General features: G+C 41.5%; 1 protein-coding gene across 5 annotated transcripts in view; it reads left to right on the top strand.

The window, feature by feature from the left end:
- XYLB (xylulokinase) overlaps positions 1 to 15,781 on the top strand; it is a 100,026-nt gene extending 84,245 nt beyond the window's left edge. For 4 of the 5 annotated variants that reach the window (XM_052807390.1, XM_052807369.1, XM_052807345.1 and 1 more), the window contains 4 exons: positions 700 to 758; positions 4,635 to 4,722; positions 7,550 to 7,644; positions 15,497 to 15,781. In XM_052807390.1, coding sequence (XP_052663350.1) covers positions 700 to 758; positions 4,635 to 4,722; positions 7,550 to 7,644; positions 15,497 to 15,580 — 326 coding nt within the window. In that variant the 3' untranslated portion in view covers positions 15,581 to 15,781. The remainder of the gene's footprint in view (positions 1 to 699; positions 759 to 4,634; positions 4,723 to 7,549; positions 7,645 to 15,496) is intronic. The other variant, XM_052807381.1, reaches the window with a different exon arrangement.
- Positions 15,782 to 24,395: the final 8,614 nt, after the last annotated feature.

Below are 24,395 nucleotides of genomic sequence, written 5' to 3' on the forward strand. Positions count from 1 at the left end.
CTTGTTGCATGCCATGCTCCAGAGGAGCATGCACACAAATAAATGATGAGGCACAGGACAGACATCCAGGAATGTGAGAAGGAAGGGTGGGTTTCTTTAAGGACTAAAGAATGCAGGATAATTATTATAACACTTATTTAAAGCTGTGGATTTGCATTTGATGAAGATTCAGATTTTTTTTATTTTGTTAAAGTGACTTAGACCATCTCTAATTACCTTTTGACACACTTCCTTGTCATTCAAGCATATAGCGATTGCCCAGGTTTTAGTAAACTCTGACTGTGAACATCATGAGGAGATAAGTTTGGAAAAACCCTGCTGATTTTAAAGGTTATCTGTCAGTTTGTATATATACAGCTATGAGCCAAACCAATCTGACCTCAAACCGGAGCTGTAGTATAACAACACTCTGTCTTTCTTATTGTATATCCCTTTTGCAAATCTCCCTGACTTTGATAGCACTATAATAATAATAGATCTGCAATATTTATGTTGCCTCTTCTAAGAAAGTGTTCTAATGTGCCTTGGAAAGGTGGGTAATTAGTCTTATCTCCTTTTTTACAGAAGGGAAATTAGAGGTACAGAGAGAGAGCCCAGATCATCTGACTCCCACCTCCTTGTTCTCATTGCTTGGTTCAGTAGTGCAAATCTTCACAATATGCACTTTCAGTCTGATCTATATGTTGTATTGCATTGCAGTGCCCAGAACAAGGATTTTGGCTACTGGTGGCGCATCCCACAATAAAAAGATCTTACAGGTAAGTAGAAAATTAAATCCTTTGAACTGAACTTGCAGTTACATCTTCATTTTTATTTTGATTTACTGAATCAAAATCACTGTAGCTGCACAGGAAGGTGTGGATATGGGATTGTGAATCTGCTGCAGGTCTTTGGGGCTTTTCTTCAGGTTTAGTGTGGAAACAGCCCAATGCTAATTTTGTATTGAACTTTAAAGGGGTTTTTTACACTTGACTCGTTTTATGAATGTGTATCTGAAGCACTGGTGATTTCGAGGTCTCATCACTTACATCAAATCAATCAGCAAAGAAATCAAGAAGAGACTTGATACAGTACCTGAGATTTTTGTAGTTCTTGTCATTCAGATCAAAGTTGGACCATGGATTTAAACTGGAGGGGGATTATGCTGGTGCTGAACACTCAAAAAAACCCCACCCCAAACAAACAAAACCCCCATACAAACCCCCAAACCCTGCCTTTGTTGTTCTGAGTATCTATTTCTTATTAGCTTTGTGTCATATACTGGGGGGAGGCTATGCTTCTGTATAGTCTGTCCTCCCTCTTCCCACCTTCCTCTTCTGCTGCTGTTGCTGCGCATCCAGCCTGGTTAAGATCCTTCATCCATCTTCTTGAGAAGAGAGTACTGTGTGCTCTCTGTTTCTGCCCATTGAGATTTGGCAAAGCCTTGCTCACAAACGGCGAGAGGCCTCTCACCTGGCTTTTGCTAGCACAGAACTAGACATCTGGATTGGGATTCATCTTGCCCGAATCCAGTCATCTGCGATGTGATGCCTGTATACGATCTGTCAATCCTGTAATAGTCAGGGGAGATCCAGTCAGTTACAATGCAAAGGAAACTGGATGGTGTTTTAACTTATCAAACATGGATGTTTCCCTACGGGTTAGCCAGAGCTTTCTGTACTCCACTGACTGTCTTGACAAGCTCCCCTTTGACTAGAGGCTCCGACACCGAGCCTGGAGGTAGACATTTACACCAAAAGGCACCTGTCTTAATCTTGGGCTAAGTCCTGGCACTGAAGTTAGTCAACGCAGGGTAAGTTCTTTTCTGGAGATGCCAGTCCCTTTCCGTCAGCTAGAGAGAGCTTAGAGGCCAGCCTCAACTATGCGCCATACTCTTTGACAATTGCAATCATATGAAAGGAAGCTTGTCTGCTCTGCAAAACGTGAGCTGGAATAAATGGAGGTTGAAGAGCAAAGAGCAAAAAGCTCTGTTTCCTAAGGCATCTAAAATACATGTTTGTATAACCATTGGTTGTACAGCTGATTGGGACACAACAAATTTGGCATGTTTTGCCTGTAGATGTCACTTCTCTTCATAGGCTTTGGTTATTTTGCTTAGGAACTTGACATTGGAAAATTAACTGATAGGTTAATTGCTTAAAACATTGGTCCTTACTGGAGTAATTCTACTAAGAATATGTCAGGAAAGAGATTGGATTAATAAATGAGTTTGTTTTTAAAGCTGTATTTCCAGTTGAGGTGCCAGGAGGATTTCCTTGCTGTGAAATGAAGGCAGAGAACTGAATGTTCTTATAACATGTAATTCTGCAACATACACAGCTGAAAAATTGTGGGGATGGGAGAGTGGTGGCTGTGGTGCTTGCTCTTCATGTATAACACCACAGCTGCTTTTAAAACTCATTAGAAGTGTCTTAAAATAATATGATCAATACAGTGTCATCTACTTAATTCAATTGCTGGTTAATTGGATCCTCCTTTTTAATTTAATCAAAACCTCAGAAACCATATCAGTTCCATGAAGAATAACAGCTTCCACCCTTATCATGGTCAATTTTGGATAATTTGTTCCAGGGCTACAAAAGACTATCATTTAATTAATCAACATTCAGTAACTCCTATATTTTACACTGCAAAGGAGGCAACTTAGGAAAATCTGCTAAAAAAATATAGTAGGGCAGCTTTCTCCACAGTTCTGAGAAGCTTTTTATAACATACGTGGTGCTTGATTAATGACCACATGAAACACAGTGAAATATTTTTAACAGTAAAACCTCTAACAGTTTCTTTTAAAATTATTCATGAGAGAGACCACAGTTTCGAATGGCTTGCTAAATATATGAACTTTGAATAATTTTAATTTTATAATCATGTGGCACAAAAGGTAGTTATTATTTGTAGTATTACAGCACTTGCTAGCATTCAGTATAAAGTAGAGCTGCATTATATAAGGCTCTGCAGAGATGAAAAAAAAAAAAACAAAAAAACCTCTGTTGTCCAAAGGAATGTACAATTCAAGCTTAAGACAAGAAATACCTATTATAGATGAGATGAAGAAGCAGATGGGGAATGTGCTGAAACAATACGGTATTATTGGCTGGCAGGATGGGCAGTGGAACCAACACTCTGTGACCTTATTGTTTCCAGAGGGCTTTTTAATAGATACCATGATTAATTTTCCATTTGTCCTCTAGCATTGAAGCTCATGTATTGCTCAGTGCTTGCTTGCAAGCGAAGTTAGGCAATACTGACTTGGCAATCTTACCAGAAGAGTGTGTTTTAAGTGTATAACCTCAGGCTTTCATTGGATTCTAGTTAGCAACCAGGCACTTCTGTTTAAAATTACGAAAACTGGTGATTTTCAAAGGTTTTGATTTGCAGATTCCCCACAAACTTTCAGAGAAAGAGGTAAAATCCTTTAGAAATGTCATACTGTTTTTTTCTATAGCATATATGGATTGAATTTCTTAGTCATCTTTTATGAAGCCCTGGGGCCCATCATCAGTAGGGCTGTAAATTACTGGATTGGGGTTGCAGATCACTAGTCCAAATGATTTGGATTCCTGGACACTCTGGCCTTATTTTAGACTCAATTGTATGGATGTAAATTGGGTGATACACTATTCCCTTTGGCAAAAGTAATAAAAGCAGCACAAGTTAAATCTGAGTTGTTACTTGCTTCTTGCGTTGCTCAGCCTGAGGGGCACCTGCAATTCTAGAGGTGACGGAAACCAAAATGGAAAGGGTTTGTTGACAACGTTTTTGGAAAAGAGTTATTGAACCTCCTGTGTGCCTATCCAAACGTGTCTTCATTTTTCCCCTTCTGTATCTGTTTTCCTAAACCTACGCTGTGAGGAAGAGCATGTGAGCTCAGTGAATGCGAGATGCCTGGTGTCAGTTTCGATGCGGAGTGATGTGTGGTCGAATAACTTTAATAACTGTTGGATACCATAACAAATTCTTTGCCTGTAAAATTTTTGGTGTATTGCTCAAGCCAAGTTGCGAAGTGTCTTGGTGTATCTTGATAGCTAAGGATCCCTTGAATACAGGAAAATTCCTGGTAAATGTAGAGACTGTGTAACCAGCTTCTCAGTCATTCTTCCTGGTAGCCCTAATATGATGGGAATGGTGGAGGTGAAGAAGACAGGCTTAGCAGGCCTTCATACTGCCAGAGCTTTTATTTTATCAAAGTTGAGAACTAAGGAGCCATGACTGGTTTCTTTCTCCTTCCTTCCCACTTGGCTCAGCCATAAACACGTTGGAGGAAAACAGGCACCAGTTGTGGGTTCCTGAGCAGATCTCCTTGCCCTGATGTAAGCCTTTGGCATGGGCTGATTGTGTAGGCTTATGAGGGAGACGATGCTTGAACCCAGACTCCTCTGAACTTGTAATAAAGAGATCTGAGGAGAAATGGGACTTTGTTTCCAGGCTGCAGTTACATCTCTAGCTCAGATTTACCAATACCCTGTTGTGTGCCAAGTTCAGAACTCATTGTTGCCTGCAGTGCTTCTTTCTGTGGGTACCCAAATGCTTGGCTGGGCTGTATGGTAGCTATTTCTTTTCCTAAGCAGTGGTAGGGGATTGCTTATCACTTGTCTTTCATGGACATGCGTAACCGATACTTTGATACTCCTCAGGTCCTGTCTGATGTGTTCAACGCACCAGTGTACACTATCGATACCGCCAACTCTGCTTGTTTAGGAAGTGCTTACAGAGCAATTCATGGTAAGACTGTAAGGAGATACTTCTGAGTGGTCTGGGCATTTAATTTCAGTTGGTTAATACTTGGAATTAACATTACTGAAAATGAGGGGAGAATAAAGCTGTGTGGATCTGACTGGAAGGTCACTCAGGTCAAAGAGGCTTTTTTGCTCTTAGTACGCTTGCATCAGGCCCAAGAATAACATTTACATTATAATTCAAGTCTGGTGGCTTCTTCTCAACCAAGGGATGGGGCCTGGAAACTGTTGATACTGTCAGGGGAAGGTCTAGGACCTTAACGTGTTGAGTTGCTACCTCCATGTGCTGCTCTTGAAAGAATACAGCCAACTGAAGGTGCTGGTATAGCTTGCTGCCCCAGTTTGTGGACCAGGCTGTAAACTGGATTGCTGAAATGGTCAAACCAAACAAAAGATCAATCCTAGCAAAGAAAATCAGAGAGAGCAGGGACAACTGGACCAGTAATACTGTTGGCTAAGTAAATGTTATTAAAGCTGTATGTATCTTCTAGCTTTTAAATGTCTGGATGAAGGCTATGCAAGGTGTCCTAGGCTCCATGCTCGAGTATGCACTTTCTCTTGTAAAAGCATAAATCTTGGGATGCTCTTAGGTTGACCAGTCATTTTGCTTGTTGTACTACATCACTCACTGTAATGCAACAGTCCGAGTCCCGGATTTAAAGTGTTAATTAACTTGTATCTATTAATGCATGCAGGTGTATGTTAAGGATGGTTGTCCTGGGTTTGGCTGGGATAGAGTTAATTTTGTTTCTAGTAGCTGGTATGATGTTGTGTTTTAGATTTAGTATGAGAATAATGTTGATAACACACTGATGTTTTCAGTTGTTGCTAAGTGGTGTTTATAATAAGTCAAGGATTTTTCAGCTTCTCATGTCCAGCCAGCAAGAAGGCTGGAGGGGCACAAGAAGTTGGGAGGGGACACAGCCAGGGCAGCTGACCCCAACTGGCCAAAGGGATATTCCATACCTTGTGATGTCATGTCTAGTATCTAAACTGGGAGGGTTGGCCAGGAGGGGTGGATTGCTGCCTGGGGACTGGCTGAGCATCGGTCAGTGGGTAGTGAGCAATTGCATTGTGCATCACACTTGGGTTATATTTCACTCTCTTTTTGTTATCTTTTTATATTATTATTATTATTAATTATTAAACTGTTCTTGTCTCAACTCATGAGTTTTATTTGTTTTCAGTTCTCCTCCCCATCCCACTGGGGTGGAGGGGAGAAGTGACTGAGCGGCTGCGTGGTGCTTAGTTGCTGGCGGGGGTTAAACCACTACAGTGGGCCATCGGCCATTTAAGAGTTGAATCCCAGGCAGGAAATTTTATTCATGTGTTTTAAAACAGTTTCTAATATCTTACAAATCAAGGAATGTGTATCAAATTCCGAAGTCCTTATTTAGGCCAACTTTTGTTAGCCTCAGTTTTTCTGATTAGAAGCTTTAGGATTTGGACCTTAAGACATGGATAGCTTCTGTACAAATTAATGTAAGATCATGGGACTGCAGCAAGCATGGAAAAGATAACATCAGCCATCAGAAGAAATCAGCCAAGTTTTAATTTTAGAAGCCAATTCTGCTGTCACATTATAGCATCTGAAGACTACATGCTCTCTTGCATTTGAAAACAGCACAGAAAACTGTACAGCCAAAACTTGAGTCGATGTGTTTAATGCACACAGCGTGCTTTCCTCTTTATTTCTGGAAAAGACACAAGGGTTCTGTTAGGCAAAGTACGCCTTTGCAGGACAGTGGAAACAGTACTGTTAGATTATCAGTATGTTTGAAGCCACAATGGGTGGCTTTTTCCACCTTGGGGGCCAAGTTTCCAAACTGTTTTTCTCTGTACTCAAACTTTGCCTACTGCTTCAGAAGCCGGCAGAAGCTTCCCAGCACCTAATGCTGCAGGCAGATTCCTTGTCTGTGAATGCATGTGAAATGTGGAGCCGTCATTAAAGTTTGTGCAGATATTTTGTTTGTATGGAAGATGTGTACTCCCTCTGCCAGTTTGGCATATGAAATCTTGAGGCTTGGTTGACAGAGCGTTTGAGTGAAGATTTCAGATGCCATGCTGACGGAGGGACTCCTTAGCTCAGGTACTCTGCCAGCCAAGCCCCAGGGGCTTGCCGTGTGTGTTTCTGAATGGCATTTTTGATTGATGCTTTCAGCTGACTTACTCTTGGCCAGGCCAAGGAATTGAGTAAAAGTGAAGACTTGCTAATATAAGTGAAATATTGATGGCAAGGGCTCCTTAATAATATTACAAAGTATAATATTACATCTGCAAGTACGGTGTTCTACAGTTAGCCTGGGGTTCTTAGCAGGTGTACAAGGAACTCCTGAAATGCTGCGATTCACTTGCAAAGCAAAATGCTGTAGTAGCAGAACTCCCCTGTTATTCTGGTTCCTTAGATATAAATATATTTAATAATTTGTAACATATTTTCTTGACAGTGTTTTCACTTCTCTTCCTTTTTTTGTTTAGTCACATTTTGTCCTTGAATCCCTTGCTTCCACATATTTTCACTGCTGTTTACTGTATTGTTGTAACCATAAATAATTATTGATATCGTTGAGTAGCATTTCTGCTGCTTACCTATTCTCCAGGGTATGAATCGAGTGATTGGCAAAACCTCAATCACAGAGTCCCCACTTCCCGGGCTAGCGCGTAGGAATGTAAGATCTTCTGCCATTTATCCTTCAATCCTGAATGCTGACCTGACCAGGGAAGATCAATATAATGTATTAATTTGCTAGGGAGTCAAGGCACATCCCTCATTGTGCTTTTTGCATTGATCAGAATTGTGATTCTCGTTGCAGGGCTTGTAGCCGAGATGAATGTGTCCTTGGCTGATGTTGTGAAATTAGCACCGGAGCCTAGATTGGCTGTTACACCAACCACTGGGGCTGAGGAGGTGAGCAAGCTTGGGAATACCATTTTTCTTTTCATTTCCTGTCTACTTCAAAATGTAGTGGTTTACTAATTTTTCTAGTAAAATAGATTAATCTAAGAAACATTTGGTTACACAATTCTTACTCCTTGTTGTAAAGATAGATTTGATTTGGGGAGATCTTTAGTGTTGTAATGATGCAATAATCTGGTCTCTCCATCCAGGACTGCGAGAGTCATTTTTTCCTAACTGGATGTGATCAGAGAGCAAAATCTGTTCCTTAAGGGACAGAAAAAGTTATAAAATAGGTTGAATTTGGATACAGGTCAGTCAGGTTGCAACTGATACTATTGACAAAATGGTCTTGACTTGTTTGCAGCAAGCAGCATGGGAAAAGGCGTGGTGATGGTGCTTTCTGGCCTCTTGGAAAACATCCCCCAAAATCCTTCCTGTCTGATCTTAAACAGTGGTCAGCAATCGTGTATCTTCACTTGTAGCTCCTAGCTGGAAAGCGTGCCAGCTGGGAGGATTCAGTAGGCACAGGTCTTCGATACTATGCCCATCCTGGGAAATTCAGCGCATCGGAAGGTGAAGCTTGTGCTTTATGGGGCCACACAGATAAAGCAAAAGAAATAGTCATTGTTGCTAACTATGTGGTTCCAGCTCCTGTAAAACCAAGGAAGGAATCATTGTCTTAGGCCATCCAGTGCAACCCTGCACCTCTTCCTATCAGGTGCCAAAGGTGTTACTTTACAACAGCTTTTGAAATATAATGTCTAGTAATAAACAAACAATACAATATGGCAAGATTCCTAGAGAACACAAGTTTAAATAACCAAAGGTGAAACTAACTCTGTCTTCAGCTGCGCAGAAGCTACTTTTACATCAACGCAGCCTTACACTCTCCATTTATGAGATTTGGATGTGCCCTAACTACAGGCAACAAGGTTTTAAAGCTTTTATTTAAACCGGGAAATTAATGATCTGCCAAAACTACTAACTCCCAGCTACATGTGTAGTGGAGCACTAGATATCATCATGAGTAATAATAGAAATGATCATGCTGCATTGTGCCTGCCAGCGTATTATTTAATTATTAACTGAGATGGAGGAGCTCAGTAATCGAACAGAAGTCCCCTTCAGAAATATTAAGACATTGAATAATTTAAACTTGATTGATCTGATCTCATTTACTCAACCTTCCCCCCTCATTTTAAAAGATAAAATAATTAACAGCAATGGCCTGTGTCGTGTGTTGCAGCTGAAGCCTTCTGCAGGGAATACACTTCAGGAGCAGATCCCCGGTGTCTGATTCAACTTCATGTTGCTGCCCTGCTCCCCCCAAAAATGCTGTCTGCTGAAAAGCTGCCAGGCTGGCTTGCGTGGAGGTGCAGCGTGCTCAGAGACCTGCTTTTGACCCCCTGGTGCTGCTTCAGCTAGAAAACTCAAGGGCAGGGAATACAGCTGTCACTCACGGGGGCCTTGCAAGAGCAGCAAGCACCTTGTACCCCTGCAGGGGCCAAGCTAACCTAACTGGAAAGATTGGTGGGGAATTCATTTACCTCTTTCTATTTTACTGTCTGCATAAAATGGCCTGGAAGCTAAAAGAGTTAATTATCTCCCTCTCGATACTTTTCTTCTCCTTTTCCACTTGGTTAGACCTGGCTCTCATAGCACATCTTTTTATTGGTTTTAAATGATGTACAGCAGTGAATTATTGCCCCAGTAGATAGGAGTGAATGATAGAGAAGGCAGTGGCCAAAGAGCATGTGAAGGAATAACTGTTCCTGCACTTTAGCTTAGCTTGCCAGCTTCATTCCATTAAAAGCAGCTTCTTGCAATCACATATTCCACACCATTTTTTTTTTCTTCCTGTCTTATAATTTTGCAGTTGATGGTGGATTCCCTGGCTAGTTTCATGGCTGTGAAACCGCAGAAAGCCAGAAGGCCTGTCAGTAATACAGCATGTTAGCATGAACAGTGCAGTAAAAATTCATAATGTGATGAGTCAGTTTGATTCTGTTTTTTACAGAGCTGCATCTCCCTGTCCATCTAATTTCATTCTGTTGAGGTTAGAGCCTTTCACTTAAATGACAGTTCTTTTTATAAACTTCAAAGTCATCCCGAGGTTAAGTTCTGTCTTACTGAGGAGCTCTTCTGAAAGAGTCTGGCTAACCAATGTGAAATTCCCAGGACCACTTACCTACATTTTTTGGACGGCTACAGCTAAATCTTGGCAGGGTGGAGAAAAAACAGGTCATAACACAGCAATCTGCTCTGGTTTCATCCTTTCTTCCTGGTGTAGGTCAGAGACAACATGTGTTAGATCATTGGAGAGAGGAAAACCTCCTATTGACAGAGGTCAAACGCAACAGTTTGATGTAGCTTCCTCTTCATTGCCAAGGCTTATGCACGCAGTAGGGGTTTCCAGGAACCAAAAATGCAAAAAGTGTTTCTTTGATTGCTGAGGGATTGTTTGTGGTAATGAATGTGATCTCAAAAAGGAAGGGCAGGGCACACGAAACAGCTCTTCTGGTTCAGTTAAACTGATAGGCAGGTAAAATAGAATAAAGTCCCAAAAAGGGGAACACAGACCTTGTGATGGGTGATGAGTTAGTAGTTAGTAGAAATTGAAGTCCCGTAAGTTCCAACTTGTCTGGCAAAAATGTGACTTTATCCTGTAGCAGACCATCCTGCCTTGAAGAGACCATTTCAAAGAGGATAAATCCCTCTCTGTGGCTATGACCTTAAGTCTCTTAGTTGAACCTGATTTCACAGTATATTTGTAGGATGTGGGGGCTCACTTGAGCTTGTTTCTAATTCTGTCGATACCCAAACACGACACCAAATGGGTCATAAAGTATTCTGGTGGTAACCACTGTGGTGATAGTCTTTGGTCACTTACTCAACCAGGCTAGCTGAAGTCAGTCACCTGTGGGTTAACCTGATGAATCCTTCTTCCTGTTTTCAGAATAGCAAAAATTAAAGAGTCATCTCACCTCTTTGGAGCCTCCTCTCCCTCCCTGAAGAGAAAGATTAATCAGAACCACTATGCGTGACAGAAATAACCAGGAAATTCTAGAGCAATAAATATATGTTAACAGAAAGAATCTATTATTCTAGCATTAGAATTCAGATCTATTTTAGTAATCTGTTAAAACACAGATGGCTGGCTAGTTGGCTAATTAAGCAAAAAAGCATGAGAGAGAACATGATTATCTGGAGTTGATCACTTGTGTTTATACAAGCCGTATGCCTATGACTTAGCGTCAGATTTATTGTAATGTTGTCCTGTAGAGTTTTGTAGTGAGAAGGCATAGTGCAGTTCACTACCTCTGGATGTGTAATTTTTGATTGCATTATTGACTCTACTGAGATGTATTAATCCTGCAAAAATTCAAGAAGGGAAAATGTAGACCTAACAGGTTTTCTTGACTTTGGTGAATTGCCTTGTAAGTAGGTGGATTTATAGAAGTGACCCTATTACCAAGGAAGTTTATAATGACCTACTTATTGATTTAAAATAATGATATTTTTGTTGAGTTAGATTTTGAAAGGGGGAGGTTGTTTTCTAGAATTGGTTTAGGCTGGTAATTTAGTGCAAAGTGGGTAATAATAATACAACCACAAAAATATAATAGGTATTGATAGGAGTTTGATTAAGGTGATTTGTGTAGCCAATATTTTTTTTTAACCTATTAAACTGATTAAGATAAGCTTGCAGAATGAATATCTGAAGTAAATAAAGTAACTGTTTGAGGTGTGGTTCCTTAGAGGAGTCTTCAGAGTATTTCAGGACACTGTCATATTCTTTCTGCTTTATGAGTATTCTTTCTGTGCTAAGAAAGGCGAACAACTGCTACAAATTAAAACATCTGTAACTCTTGATTTCTTAAGCAAATCTCTTTGAATAATTTGAGTTTGGTTTAAAAAAAAAAAAAAAGAACCTATCAAAAGTAGCAAGTGTTTGTGAGAGACTGATTAATTTTAACCTATTCAGGGTAGATTAAATGTACTCAGGTAAATTAAAATTAGATAATCATCAGCATCATCTTTGTAATTGGTAAATTGTGAATTGCTCCAATCACTGGCTAACATAGCATTGCAGGAGATAGAAGGATCCACGTGGATTGTCACTTGTAGTAATAATTTGTAGCTGGTTTTGCTTTTAGGGGGCAGCAGGGACAATGTAAACACTAAAAGCCCTGTTGACTTCATAGGCTGGTACTATGGTGAGATACAGTATGAGGATGACATATTTGATTTGGACTAGAGAGCAAGGTAACATTTATTTGAATGCATTTTTCAGGGAGGGCAGGTTAAGTTATTCTCTGTTATAATGCAATATTTATCATTAGCATTTTCTTAGTTATTTGTGGGACTGTCGGAGTGTGGCCACATTGTCCCAGGAGAGAAGTTTAGGGTTTGTAAATGAAGCCGTCAGAGTACTGCTGATGTTGTGGAGTAGGCTATAGAGATAAGCAGGAGAAAAGGCCATAATATAGCAAGGGCAATTAAATTATGGACAATAATAAGGTTCATGTTGTGATACATGTAATTACTTTTGTTAAATATCATGGTTTGATATATTAGGTTTGAGGCTATGACAGAGAGGGAATTTATGTTCTTGAGTTTTTATGCATCATTGAGAGTTCTTTATTCCCTTTGGACCTCAATTATAAAAATAAATCTATACAATTGCCTCAGGAAAAAGGCTCCTGGAATCGCTTAGGAGGAGTTGCCTGAGGTTCTGCGGAGGCAGTTCAGTCGCAGCAGACATGGAGAAGCATCTTTCACAGACACAACTGTGTGCGTGCTCAGGCCATGGTCTCGGTCGGTGCAGTTTAGCTTTTCTTCTCTGTACTTCATGGGAGCTGCGCTGCTTTGGCCCCAAACTTCAGCTGGTGTCAAGCTGGCATGTAAAATACTGTTTATGAAAAGCTTGTAGTACTGCTGCGCTTATCAGCCATGATGTACTGGTGGAATTACAGCCAAATTCCCTGAGGAAGAGGAATTTAAGACTTTGGCTTCACCCTCTGAACTGCGCTGCTTATTACCCCAAATGAACAGGAATAGAGTACAAGGAATATTCTTAATTTTTTGTTTGCATTTTTTTCAGATGGTCCATAATGCAACATTCATTTACACTAATGGCTGAGAAGCTTATTGAAAATGCCTGAATTTTCTCAATTAGCAAGCTAAGTGCTTAACGCCAATAAACAGGAAAAGAAACTATATCAGTAAATGCGGTTATTCATTTATTTTGACACATTTTAATTTAGAGTGATGTATTAACAATAATACTTCCCAGCCTTCTAGTAAATGCACTGTTGTGTATTTTGTAAAAATACTGCTGGGTAAGGAATATGGAGCCTGCTTTCTCAGTGCCTGAGCTCACTTACCAATGCAGCGCTGTTGTGCTGAATCTTTGCTGAGGAGCACTTAGGGTTTATCAAATTTACAGAATAGCAAAGTAAGAAATAGTGAGGCTTGATTATAGATGCTTCAGTGAATAAAGGAGCTGTTTTTGTTTGACATACTGATACTCCCAGTATAGCCATAGTTGCCTGCTCAATATTTTGTTTACTCTGATGTGCATATTTAGCAGAAATGGGAGCAATAATATTCTTTGGGAAAACGAAAAGAATATGTATATGTACCTCACTGAGCCCCCAAGGCCCTGATGTAGTTAGTTAAAAATACCATGCTGAGTCATGTGGCATTTCATAATAGTGGTACATTTTATTTTCTAACCCCATAAATCTGCATAAATCTCCATGGATCTGAGTATTGCTGTCCTGTGGAGAAGAGGGGTTGGGGTACATACATGTTGAATGACTTGCCTGGGGTCACTGAAGAAGTCTGTTGCAAGAGGTAGGAGTGAGTAGGTTTCTCTGTTTTAATCAGTGAAAGACACTGTAAGCCTCAGTCACTGTGAGATGGGTTTAAAACTGTCCTGATGATGCCTTAGCTAGCCAACAGTGTCTCTTTCCATCTGCTGTAGATGCTCCTTCTCTTCTTCCCCTTCATATACTTAATCTGTTGTAGAAATGTACTTTAACTTCTGTAAAATCTGGTTGGTAAAAGGGAGGAGTTGATCAAAACAGGCTCCTTCTACAGAATTTGTCCATTAAGTCACTCTCACCTGCCATTGTGGAAGGTGGAAGTGGGAATGAAGAGATAAATCCAGGTTTCACTGGTCAGACTGAAGCTATCATTCAGGAAGAGGGAAACACAGAAACTGGATATTTTGCCATCAATTGAAACAAAACCAAAAGACACCAATTCTTTATTTCCTAGATGAGAAAACTATGTGACTTTTTTTTCTTTCGTCTGAGAAAGTGTGACTGCTATGGACACCAAGGCTACTGCATGGCTGTACATAAAACTGCGCACGAACAACCCTGTCTTTTCCTATGGCCTCATAGTTTACTCTTGAAACATTTTCCTCCTGAATTTTTCATGCATATACATATACAGTTGTTGGCTGTGGTTCTTACCTGGAAAAGGATAAAATGCATTTAAATGCTGGATCTCACTTATTGATGAGAGCAGTAATTCAGTTTGCTGGGTATGATTCATTATGACTCTGTAACCTCTCTGAACCTGGAGCCAGGAGCGAGACTGCCCTGATTATGAATAACATCAGTGCAGAGGGCTTGTAGACTAGACTGGCGGCCCGTAGGATTCATTGCGGCAGGGATATGACCTTATGGCATCCTCTTAAGGACTGCTCGAGCCTATACCAGACCCCACACTGGCTCTTGGCAGTCCCTTCTTTGTGCTTAAGCCAGCAAATGAGTGAAGCTGTCCTGGTATGGCTTGTCAAACTACTGATTTTATTAGTTGGACAGTTAAAACCAGAAAAAGGAGATAAGGAAGAAGGTGTATCTCCCAGATCTAGATGAAGTACGGTTTTGGGTTGGAGCCAGCAGTAGGACTAGGCTCTATTCAGGGTTTCTGCTATGTAACCTGGTCACATACAAGCAGCTCATCTTCTGCGATATGTCCTGTGATGAATTTGAAGCAAAGGGAAAAAAAAAAAAGGTAATGAATGAAACAAATCCCAGCATGGATCTTGCCCATATCCCAAAGCATAGGGTGTGTTTGAATCTGGGGTTTTGAATACATTTGAGTCTTGATTCTTCTTTTTACAGTTGTAACAATTCTGGATCTCAGAATTCCTGGAGAATTCTAGCTAGGGAAATACAAAAAGCCTGGGATCAAGGAGTGAGGAACCTGGTCATGGAGCAGACTGTAGATGGGAAAAGTTGTGGCTGTGAAAGATGTGGAGAGAAGCTGCTCAAATACATACAGGAATATGAGAGGGGCGGGAGAGGGAGTGTAAAGTGTATTTTAGAAGGCCCTGGTCAGCATATTGGCCAGGAAGGACCTTTCTGATGGTGGTGTTTGACTGTGCTAGAGGTTGATGGTGTGCTTATTAGCAAGGCAGAGGAGGAGGGGACAGAGGCAGTGATCCATCCTGAGGTAGCGGAGGGAGGCAAGGACAGGAGTTCTGCCTGGGTGATTAGGACAGCTATTACCGAGGGGGCATGTCAGACTGGGAGAGGTGACTTTAGCTGAGCTGCTTCGTCTGGAAGTGATGACTTCTGCTTATAGCAAGAACACAGCCACAATAAGAACAACCTGTTCATGTCATAAAATTAAGCTGTAAAGGAAACAGTAAAAAGGACTGCAACATTTGAAGAAGAAAGGCTCTGCAGCATTTTCGTGAGCAAATTGGCAAAAAAACCCCAAACCTTCAGGTACTTATGAAGATGCTGCATTTATCAGGTCTGTAGATGTTTTGTAACTGCAGTGTGTATAAAAATCTAATTTTTCAACCTAGACATGCTTATTTCTTTTTCCTTTTTAGCTCTATCGTCCACTTCTAAAAAGATATGCTGCACTTGAACAGAAGGTTATCTACAACCCAACCTCTTCTTGTCTTGCGAAATAGAAGCAAACAAAATTTATAAGTCGGCTGAAGAGTGGACTCCCAAGGAGAAGATCAGAAAGATTTGCTCAGAATTTACTGGAGTTGTTTAAATCATTTTGTTCCTCTTCATAGACAAATAATTTTTAAATGTCTGCGTTTGAGCGTGTTGGTGGAAAAAATTACACTGTGATTTAAAACCTGATTAGAAAAGCATCATATTGCTCTGTGTGGTTGTGACTTCAATTTTTCTTAGGTACTTTTCAGATTGTGCTTGCTGTTCTGGAATAGCTGGATGACAAAGTCAAGTCCCTTGTATATATGAATCACTCTACCCATCTCTATCAGCTTTGATTCCATGTGTTTAGCATGCTGGCCTCTGCATACCTATCTAGCACAGTATCTTAATTCCACAACTTCTCCTGCTTAAATCTTTTGAGACTTATCTTTCTGTACATCTGTAACTTGTCGATGTTTATATCTTTGCCTACATGAAACCCAACAGAAAGCATAAGCACACTGACTTAATCCCATCTTTCTTTAATATGTGGAGATTTGTGGTGTGAAGGCTGATTAAAGTCTTTAAAGACTCCCTGGGATCCTCCAAGAAGGGGAATTCTTGTTACATGACACTGTGGAAAGTCTGTTGTGTGATAAAACATGACATGGTTGGATTTTATAATTGTGGAAAGCACAGAGGCCTTATGTGATACAGACACCATTGCACAATGTTTTACTTGACATCAGTTTTGTAAAAATGAAAATAAGGGAACAAATGTGGGAAGTTTTACACATTTCCTTTCTGTTTCAAAAAGCAGTCAGTTCATCTGCACACCAGTTTGGGGTTATTCTGTTTCCCTTTCCTCCTTCAGGCATCATGGCTATGAAATTCTTTGTGTCATGCTGAGTGCGACTGCAGAAGTACGGCTCTGCTCCCAACAGGGCATGAAGGTCACTGTTGTTTTTCTACCACTGATATCCCATTTCTTTCTGGGGGATCTCAAGCAGGACTGGTGACTGTCTTGTTCTGTTGCTACTCTTTCACTTCAAATGTTTTAGTCCAGATTAAGTAGCCTCTAGCTGAGAAAACCTTAAGAGAAAATACAAGCTAGGAGATCTTTCTGCAGAGATGTGTGGAAGTGGCAGAATTTGATTGAACATCCTAAATCACCCTGTGCAAGTGGGAGCACTTTACTGCACCATTCTGCAGTGCAGGTATCTTTCCCATAGGATAGAATTTTTTCTGGGAATAAAGCAGACTTGTTTCATGAAAGCAACCGAAGCCTTTCTTCCCTTCTTGTAGAAGTTGTAATGTGCCTAGGGAATAAGCCAGGGAATTGTAGGGAGTAGAGGATCTCTTTATTGAGTGAGAGCTGGATTATGTCCCTGCTGGAGCTGGGTGACTCAAATTCGTATTCTTCACGCTACAGTGGCATAGGAGCACTCTCCCTGTCCCTGCAGCATCTCTGGGGTGAGGGTGGGAACCCATTGCCATGACTCCCCTCCGGAGTGGCAGGGGAATGGGCATGTTCCTCCTTTGCTTTCCCTTTTATATTTAAGTGCTTCATTTGTGAGTATGAACAGTGCCTTTTTTTGTTCACAACTGAATAATTATAACTTCTCTTGATATTAGCATGATTACTCAGGAAGGTCAAGAATTACATTTCCGAGTTTCTAAAGCAGGCTTCTTTTAAGCAATTGCTTTAAAAGCTGGCATTACAAATACACATCTATCTCTTTTATGTGCTTATTATTCTGGGTCCCAAGGTACAGTGCTAAAACGTATAATACTTCTCACAGGCCTCCACCGTCAGCAGTTGCTTTGTCATTGAGCAAGGCTGTAGAGAGGTACGGAAGGATTCATTAATGCAAGTTAAACAATGCCTACTAGTTTAAGCAGCATTACCATCATCATTAGCCTTTAGTTCTGCCTGGTTACTGGTTTGACAACAAGATTAACCACACAGGGAAGGGGTTCAGAGAGGTGTTTTAGCTTTGTGCAGTTTTGGTGACAATTTCTTGAGTAGCTCATTTGGCTTATCGGAGCGAGAAGACTGATGTCTCTTGTAGTTTTGTGGCTTTATTTACCTGTGAAATGGGAGACTCGGGGTCAATTTCTTACTCAGCTGAAGAAGGTTAAAGCTTATGTTTCCCAGCTCATAGCACATGTTAGAACATTTCTAGATAATATATTGGCTCCTAACAAAGTATTATGTGCTGCTAGTAGGATACTGCCTGGATGGTTTAACTACTTTCTGGGCCTGAGCTCTTCTCTGGATAGGGAGATGGAAACGCTTCCTTCTCTGTTGGGCTGGGTTGGGGGTCTCTGGTATGTCCCCCGTTAGCATTAAAACACTGTTTCCTCAGGGGAGCTGATGCACTGTGTGCTTGCTGCAGGAGTCCCTGAGAAAAGACTCACATGCAAGGCTCTGAAGGGCCAGGAGTTGAGCACCACTGAATTATAGTATTGCTGTGGTGATGGGTTTATTAGGGCTGGCCTCTGAGGAATGGTGTCTGGAGTGTAAGAATTTATAGACAAGCTCTTTTTTTTCCAGCTCACCAAAGTTGCACATGTTCACTGACTAGTGTCAGATAGAATAAGACTCAATAAATCTCCCCCCTTGAAAGGTCCTTTGAAGAAATGCTGCTGTAAGACTTCCACCACTCTTTGTCTTTCCAGGAATGCACATTAGCCTGCCAAGGAACCACAGGCTTCTTGCTCTCACATGTGCATCCCTTTAAAAAAGTCCCCAGTGGCGGAAGGATCTGGTGCCCTTTCGTTTCCAAAAGCATGTGTTTTTTTGCCACCCTGTCTACCGTATGTTATTCTGGTTGTCTGGAGTAGAGAGGTTACTGACTTAATTAACATCTTAGCTAACAGAAACCTAAAGGCAAGCCAATGTCTTCTACCTCAACTTATTTGATGGTGGTTGATTCCCTCCCTCCCTCCGCCGTAAGTGACCTTACCGTTCTTCAAGGTGAGCAACATGGCATCCCCATCTTGTCTAGACAAAAGGTTAGCTTCTGTGTTTAAAGACCTGCTGAGCTATTTCCAGTCTAGACTAATCTGCTGGAAAATTGATCTCATCTCCTGGAAACACCCCCCGCCCTTGATTGCCGAAAGGAGGTTGTTCGTTGCTGTCTAACCTGCAGCTGCTGCCCAACCTGCAGCTGCTGCCCCGCACAAGCAAAGCCACTGTAGGTTGGAGGTGGGTCATGGAGTTACATGGAAAAATCCAAGCAGCTTCCTTAGCTTGATGGCCCTGTGCCCTCACCAGTCAATCAGAGCTGCACTGGATTCACCCACAAGCTCTTCGTGTTCCATGACCCAAAGACAAACAGTTTTCTTTGCAGCCTGAAGTCTTTAAAGTCTTTTGTGATGCAGCTGGAAACAAACAGGGAAAGATGTTTGCTTTTTCTTAAGGGATCAGTCTGGGAGAGCTGGAGCACTGATTGAATAAGTAAGTAATGTACTGAAAAAAGTCTGTGCTCTGCCGGTCCTTTAATAAGTAATTGAGCTGAATACCGCTGTGTGCGATCCCAGTGGGACCTTTTTGTTTTTCAGCTTTCTTTTCCTTTGGAGTTGCAGCTACCACCACAGATCACAGAGCAGCGCAGTGAAGGATGTGTATCTAAAGCCACAAAAAGCCAAATCAGAACATTCAACAAATCATTTGTTTTATTTTTATTTCTATTACCTTGGTCCCCAGACTGCTGTGTACAGGTTAGGGGCTGAGGGAAGGAAAGAGTAACGTTTTAGAGAATTAAACTGTCTGCTGTTGGAGCTTGTCATGAATATGGGGCCAAATCATAACCCCTTCCCTAGCAGAAAGTTGCTAATTTGAATTTTATTTCTCTCTCAGCTGCTGATTTTTCATCTAACCTCTCGGATTTTGATTTTGGCGAGATCTCAACCCTCATGTTAAATTGGGTTGAAATTGGCAAACATAGGGGTAAGGATGATAAGCAGGTGGGTGGACAGTCTCTCAGCTACCAGGGGACCACTATGCTGTGAGGAGCATTTCCTTAAGAAGCTTCTCTGAAGGTGACTGTAGTCCTGTTTCCATGTGGCTTGAAATTTTAGTAGTGTTTTACTCTTGTGCAAATTGGGTACAAAATCGTATCTGTACCAAAGGATCTTACCTTGGTGTTACTTCAGACTCATTTTGTGCAGGTCAAAATTACAATGTGATGGGCCGGGCAAAAGAACTAGGGATGAATTTTTTTGGTAACCTACTTTTTTCTGAGCGTGTATCTGAAGTGTGAGTAGGACACCTTTGAGTGGGATATTCAGAGTAGTTACAGCCCCTGCTCACCTTTTGTGCTTTGATTATAGCCTAGATCAAGCCTCTTTGGATAGCCAGTTCAAGTGGTTTAGCTTTCAGTCATCAAAGATTACATTACCAGAATGTAAGATATTTAGATTCATTTTTCCCCTAGAATCCCTTTTTCTTCTCCTGCAGCAGATACAACCTTTTCTTGTACATGGTTTGCCTTGTTAGCTGTTTCCATTTCTGTGGGATGCTAAGAACTTCTCTTAGTTGACACTTCCCTGAATGAACTTGTCTCCTGCTGAAATCCAGCCCCAAGAGTCATTTTGCTTTACTTGTTCTTCTGCTCCTCTGTTGCTTTTTAAAGTTGGCTTTGATAAACAGAATGATGCTTCTGTGGTGATCCCAGACTTCTGGGAAAGTCTCGACCATTGTGGGAACTCATTCGTTCAGTGTTCTTGAAGCACATACCCTGAGGGGTAAGGGTGAAGGAGCAGCTGTCACTGCTTATGGATACTGCTATGATCTCTGATTTCAGTCTTTCACTAAGTTGCCTCATCCATTGATGCGTCAGCCTGCCCATTAGAACAACTGGGGATATTATTAATTGCATACAACGTTTCTTGCTCTCAGATCTTCAGATGACAGGTATTTGTGATATGTTCTTTGTTAAGATGCTGTGATTAGCTCTGCTTTTATTTGGTATATTGTGCCTTAGTACTCTGTAATGCATCCATCTGGTTGTCATTTCTCTTTTAGCATCTCATCAGCCAAACAGAAGTCTTTGGTCACTCAGGTGTGGGATTCGTATGACCAGTGTAGATACCTGTGTCTGCTATCATATGGGCTCCTTTTATAATCAAAGGAGAGGACCATAAGGGAGAGGAGTTTCTGGCTGTTGCTCATCTTATCTTATGGCAGATGTCTACAGCAGATCAGGTGATTTGTCTCTTGAGTCAGCCATTTCTCCCTGCTGAGTAGAAAAGCAGCAGTGTGGAGAAGAGGACAGAAAAAGCCAATTTTTCTTCTTGTGCCCGAACTCCTGAAGACGTGATTCAAAGCTGGTCTCAACTTTGGAGGACAAGATTTGTCCCCAGTTACCATTGTAAAACTAGAAAGCTTTCTTGTTCCAGGACTGCTCTGTTTTTACTGTCAAATCCATGAGACTGACCTCCCCAGCTCTCTCCAGACAGTCCTCTCCATACACCTGCAAGGAGATATCCAGCAGACATAGGTCGGGAGCTTTGTTACTTACATTCTTGCTTTTTGTCCTTTTGTTGCATGCCCTTGCTTGTGTTTATCCCTTCAAGCTGGACTCTTTCAGGCATTTGTGTTATGCCTGCAAGCTCAGTACCCCGGTTCAGTGAAAGACAGCTCCCTTAAGACTTAGACAAGCATTGCACAGGAAAACAAAGGTCTGTTCAACTTGCTGTTCAGAGACAATATTTACTCTCTGACTGACAAGTATGCACTACCCTCCTGAAACCTCAGCTCTGTTCCAGATCTGATAAATACTGGTGTATTGGAAGATGGGCTTCTCCTTAAAAAATAGTCTAAGCCATGCTGTATAACAGGACTTAGACAGAGAAACAGAGCAGAAATGGAGCTGCTGCATAGCTGAGGACTTTTATCTTAAAGTAAAACATGTTGCAGAAAACAAGTAAGAAGCAAAGAATTCTCGCACAACTTTGATATAACAGCTTATGCCTCCTGAGAGCATCTCTTCACACTGCTGCCATAGCTTGTTAGGTTAGGATGGGACATTCCCCTGTCACTCCTGGTATCATTTCTTAGCTAGATTCCTGCCCTACTTGAGGACAGTTGCATATAGCAGAAATACCCTTTTGATCAAGAAAGATGTTGTTGAAAGGCGACAATATGTTCTCACAATTTCCATTTCTCAGCCTAATTATTCTGGTCCCTGCCATTGCTGTCCCTTAGAAGAAACGCCTACTCGAGCAGAGGGAAGAGAAGACGTTGAATGCAGCTAATCCAATATGTGATTTAGTCAGACAGTTCAACTGAATGAATAAGCAAATAAGCTGCATTTCAAGACCTCCCTTGCTGTGAAAGCTTTTTTTTTTTTTTCCTCAGAGTGATTCTTGGCTCAGAAGATATGGCCATTATTTTTCATTTTATTCCATCTCACCATGTTTGCAGCACGGCAGACTCTCCCAAAAGCCTTTCAGCATAGACTAATTTTGCTGTTTGCCCAGTGAATACAGATTTTTCATTTTGATCTGTGTTGTGTGTGGTTTTGGCATGCTTTATAAACGGACCGGTTAAACAAGTGTTGCTAAAAACTGCCCCTGCCTGTTGGTAGTCAGCCCTCATCGTTCATGGGCTTCCACAGCAAAAGAGATGAGCCACCATGGGGCAAGTGCTTCCTGTAAAGGCCAGAATGTCAAGAAACTCTTCCCCTTCTCTCTTGGCCCAGAAACGCTGCTGAACCTCAGAGTCACTGGACAGGCAATGTTGGATTGTCCGTAGCATGAGTTTTTGGGGTAAGGGTTGCTGATGTTCAACCAGATTGTCCAGGTGAGAAATCACTGAGGTGAGACTGGACAGGTAATTTGTATCAAATTCTGCATTTTGTAATTCATACCCTGAATCTTTGAAGTAAATTAACTTTCTCAGATGAATGAGAATCATGTGTTTAGAGGGGGAGGGAGAATGCATCTGGACTCAGAAATTGCTTGGTGAGGGGACCCAGGTACTCAGTCAGGCTCCCTTTCTTCTGGCCTGATGCATCTTGCTTTTCTCACCTACAGCAGCCCAAGATTATGGGAGACAGGGAAACGGCTCCCTCCCTGAGCTTCCTCCAGCCTACCAATGCTGGCCTGCAAATTGGGACTGGGGTCAAACCCACCAGGCAGAGGTAGCACCCAGAGCTCCCTGCTCCCCATGATGGTGCTGTCGTCCTGAGGCTGTTGTCCAAAAAGCTGGCTGCTTCGCACCCATTGCTTTTAGTCAAACATGAGAGGCTGTCTTTGGGCGCTGAGTTGTGCTGCCTCTTGGACCTGTATCGGACTGGGAGCTCAACCTTCGGCAGGGGTAAAGTAGGTGAAAGATTTCAACATACTAGTTTTTTTCAGATGATGACTAGAAACTGGGAGTATGACCTGGCCATGAAGAAGGTGAATGCTATCCTTGAGCTTACCTGTGTGCCTTTCCAGTTGAGATGGGAGCGTTGCCTTATGCAAGACTGGTAAGACCCAGACTGGGAGGACATTTGCAAATCTGCTTTCTTGTGCTCAAGAAAGAAGAATTAAAATTGGAACAGATGAGGAAGAGGGCTGATATGTTGATTAGGGGAAGGGACAGGATGTCCTAGGAGAGGAGACTAAAAGGTTAGCTTGCTTTGCCTAGCAAGTAGAAGCTGTGAGGCGATACCATTGTTCAGTAAAAATCCTTCAGGTTGGGGGTGAAGAGCAGGGGAAAAGCTAGTCAAGGTAAAGAACAATGTTGGCACATGAGCAAGTGGCACGTACTGATTGGGAATAAATTTGAACTGGAAATTAGGAGTAAGGTGGGGGTGAGGTGCTGAAGGACCTCTTGTGCTCTGTGTGTGGTGCCAGGAATATAGAGCCCCATACCTGCAGCACGACATTTTGCAGGGCTATAACATGGTGTCAGAAATCCTGTGCTGAAAATTGCATTTGGTTTGGACTACTAATGACCTTTAGAGAAACTGTTCTTTGCCATGTGGACAGAGCGGGGTTTCACTCTTGACCTCTTTTGAATTTCCTTCTTGACTGTGTTTGGTTTGTGGGAAGGAACTAGTACGGAAGGGATAAATAAATGGAAAGCTTCCAACTCTACTTCTTAAGCTTGGGACATATGATAGCCCAGTTTGCTATCGGTTTGCTGGGCTAGTCTTCTACAAACAAGAGGAATTTACCCCATGGCAATCTTTCTTCACTAGAACCCTGCAAAAGGAAATGAGGTTTAATTAGCATTTTAAAGTGGACAGCCTTGAAGTTAATGATATTCAATAAAGAAAAATTGTTTTAACCTTATTTGCACTTTTCAATTTACTTATTAGAGGCCATCTGTTATATTTTAAGCAAGAGCACTGGGAGCTAAACTCTCAGATTGTCAAATGAGGTTTCAACTGGCTAAGCAGAAGGGAAAGAACAGGCTGCCTTAAATGAGCAATTAGACTGTTTTTCTTCAATTTCTCACTTTTGTATCAAAAAGCAAATGGTCACCATATCAAGCAACAGTTGAGTTGCGACAATGACATCTGTTTTTACAGGTGCTGATGAGTCCTGGGGAATGTCACTTGTCCTTAGATCTCAGATATGGTCCAACATGGATGAAATTCAAAAAGCCAAAAGTGAGATGAAACTGGTGAGGAGTGTGAAGGGCAAGAATAAGGATTTCTATAAGTGAATCACCAGAAAAAGGAAAACAGGGGAACATATTGATTTGCTGCTGAATGGGTTGGCCAGCCTAGTGACAAAGGGCATGGAAAAAGCTGAGGTGCTCTTTGCCTTTGTCGTTACTGGCAAGGTCTGCTGTCAAACCTCTTTATCTCTGTGTCTAGTGGCAGAATTTAGGGGAGA

This window comes from Harpia harpyja, chromosome 1 (genome assembly GCF_026419915.1).
Source record: "Harpia harpyja isolate bHarHar1 chromosome 1, bHarHar1 primary haplotype, whole genome shotgun sequence".
Taxonomy (NCBI): domain Eukaryota; kingdom Metazoa; phylum Chordata; class Aves; order Accipitriformes; family Accipitridae; genus Harpia; species Harpia harpyja.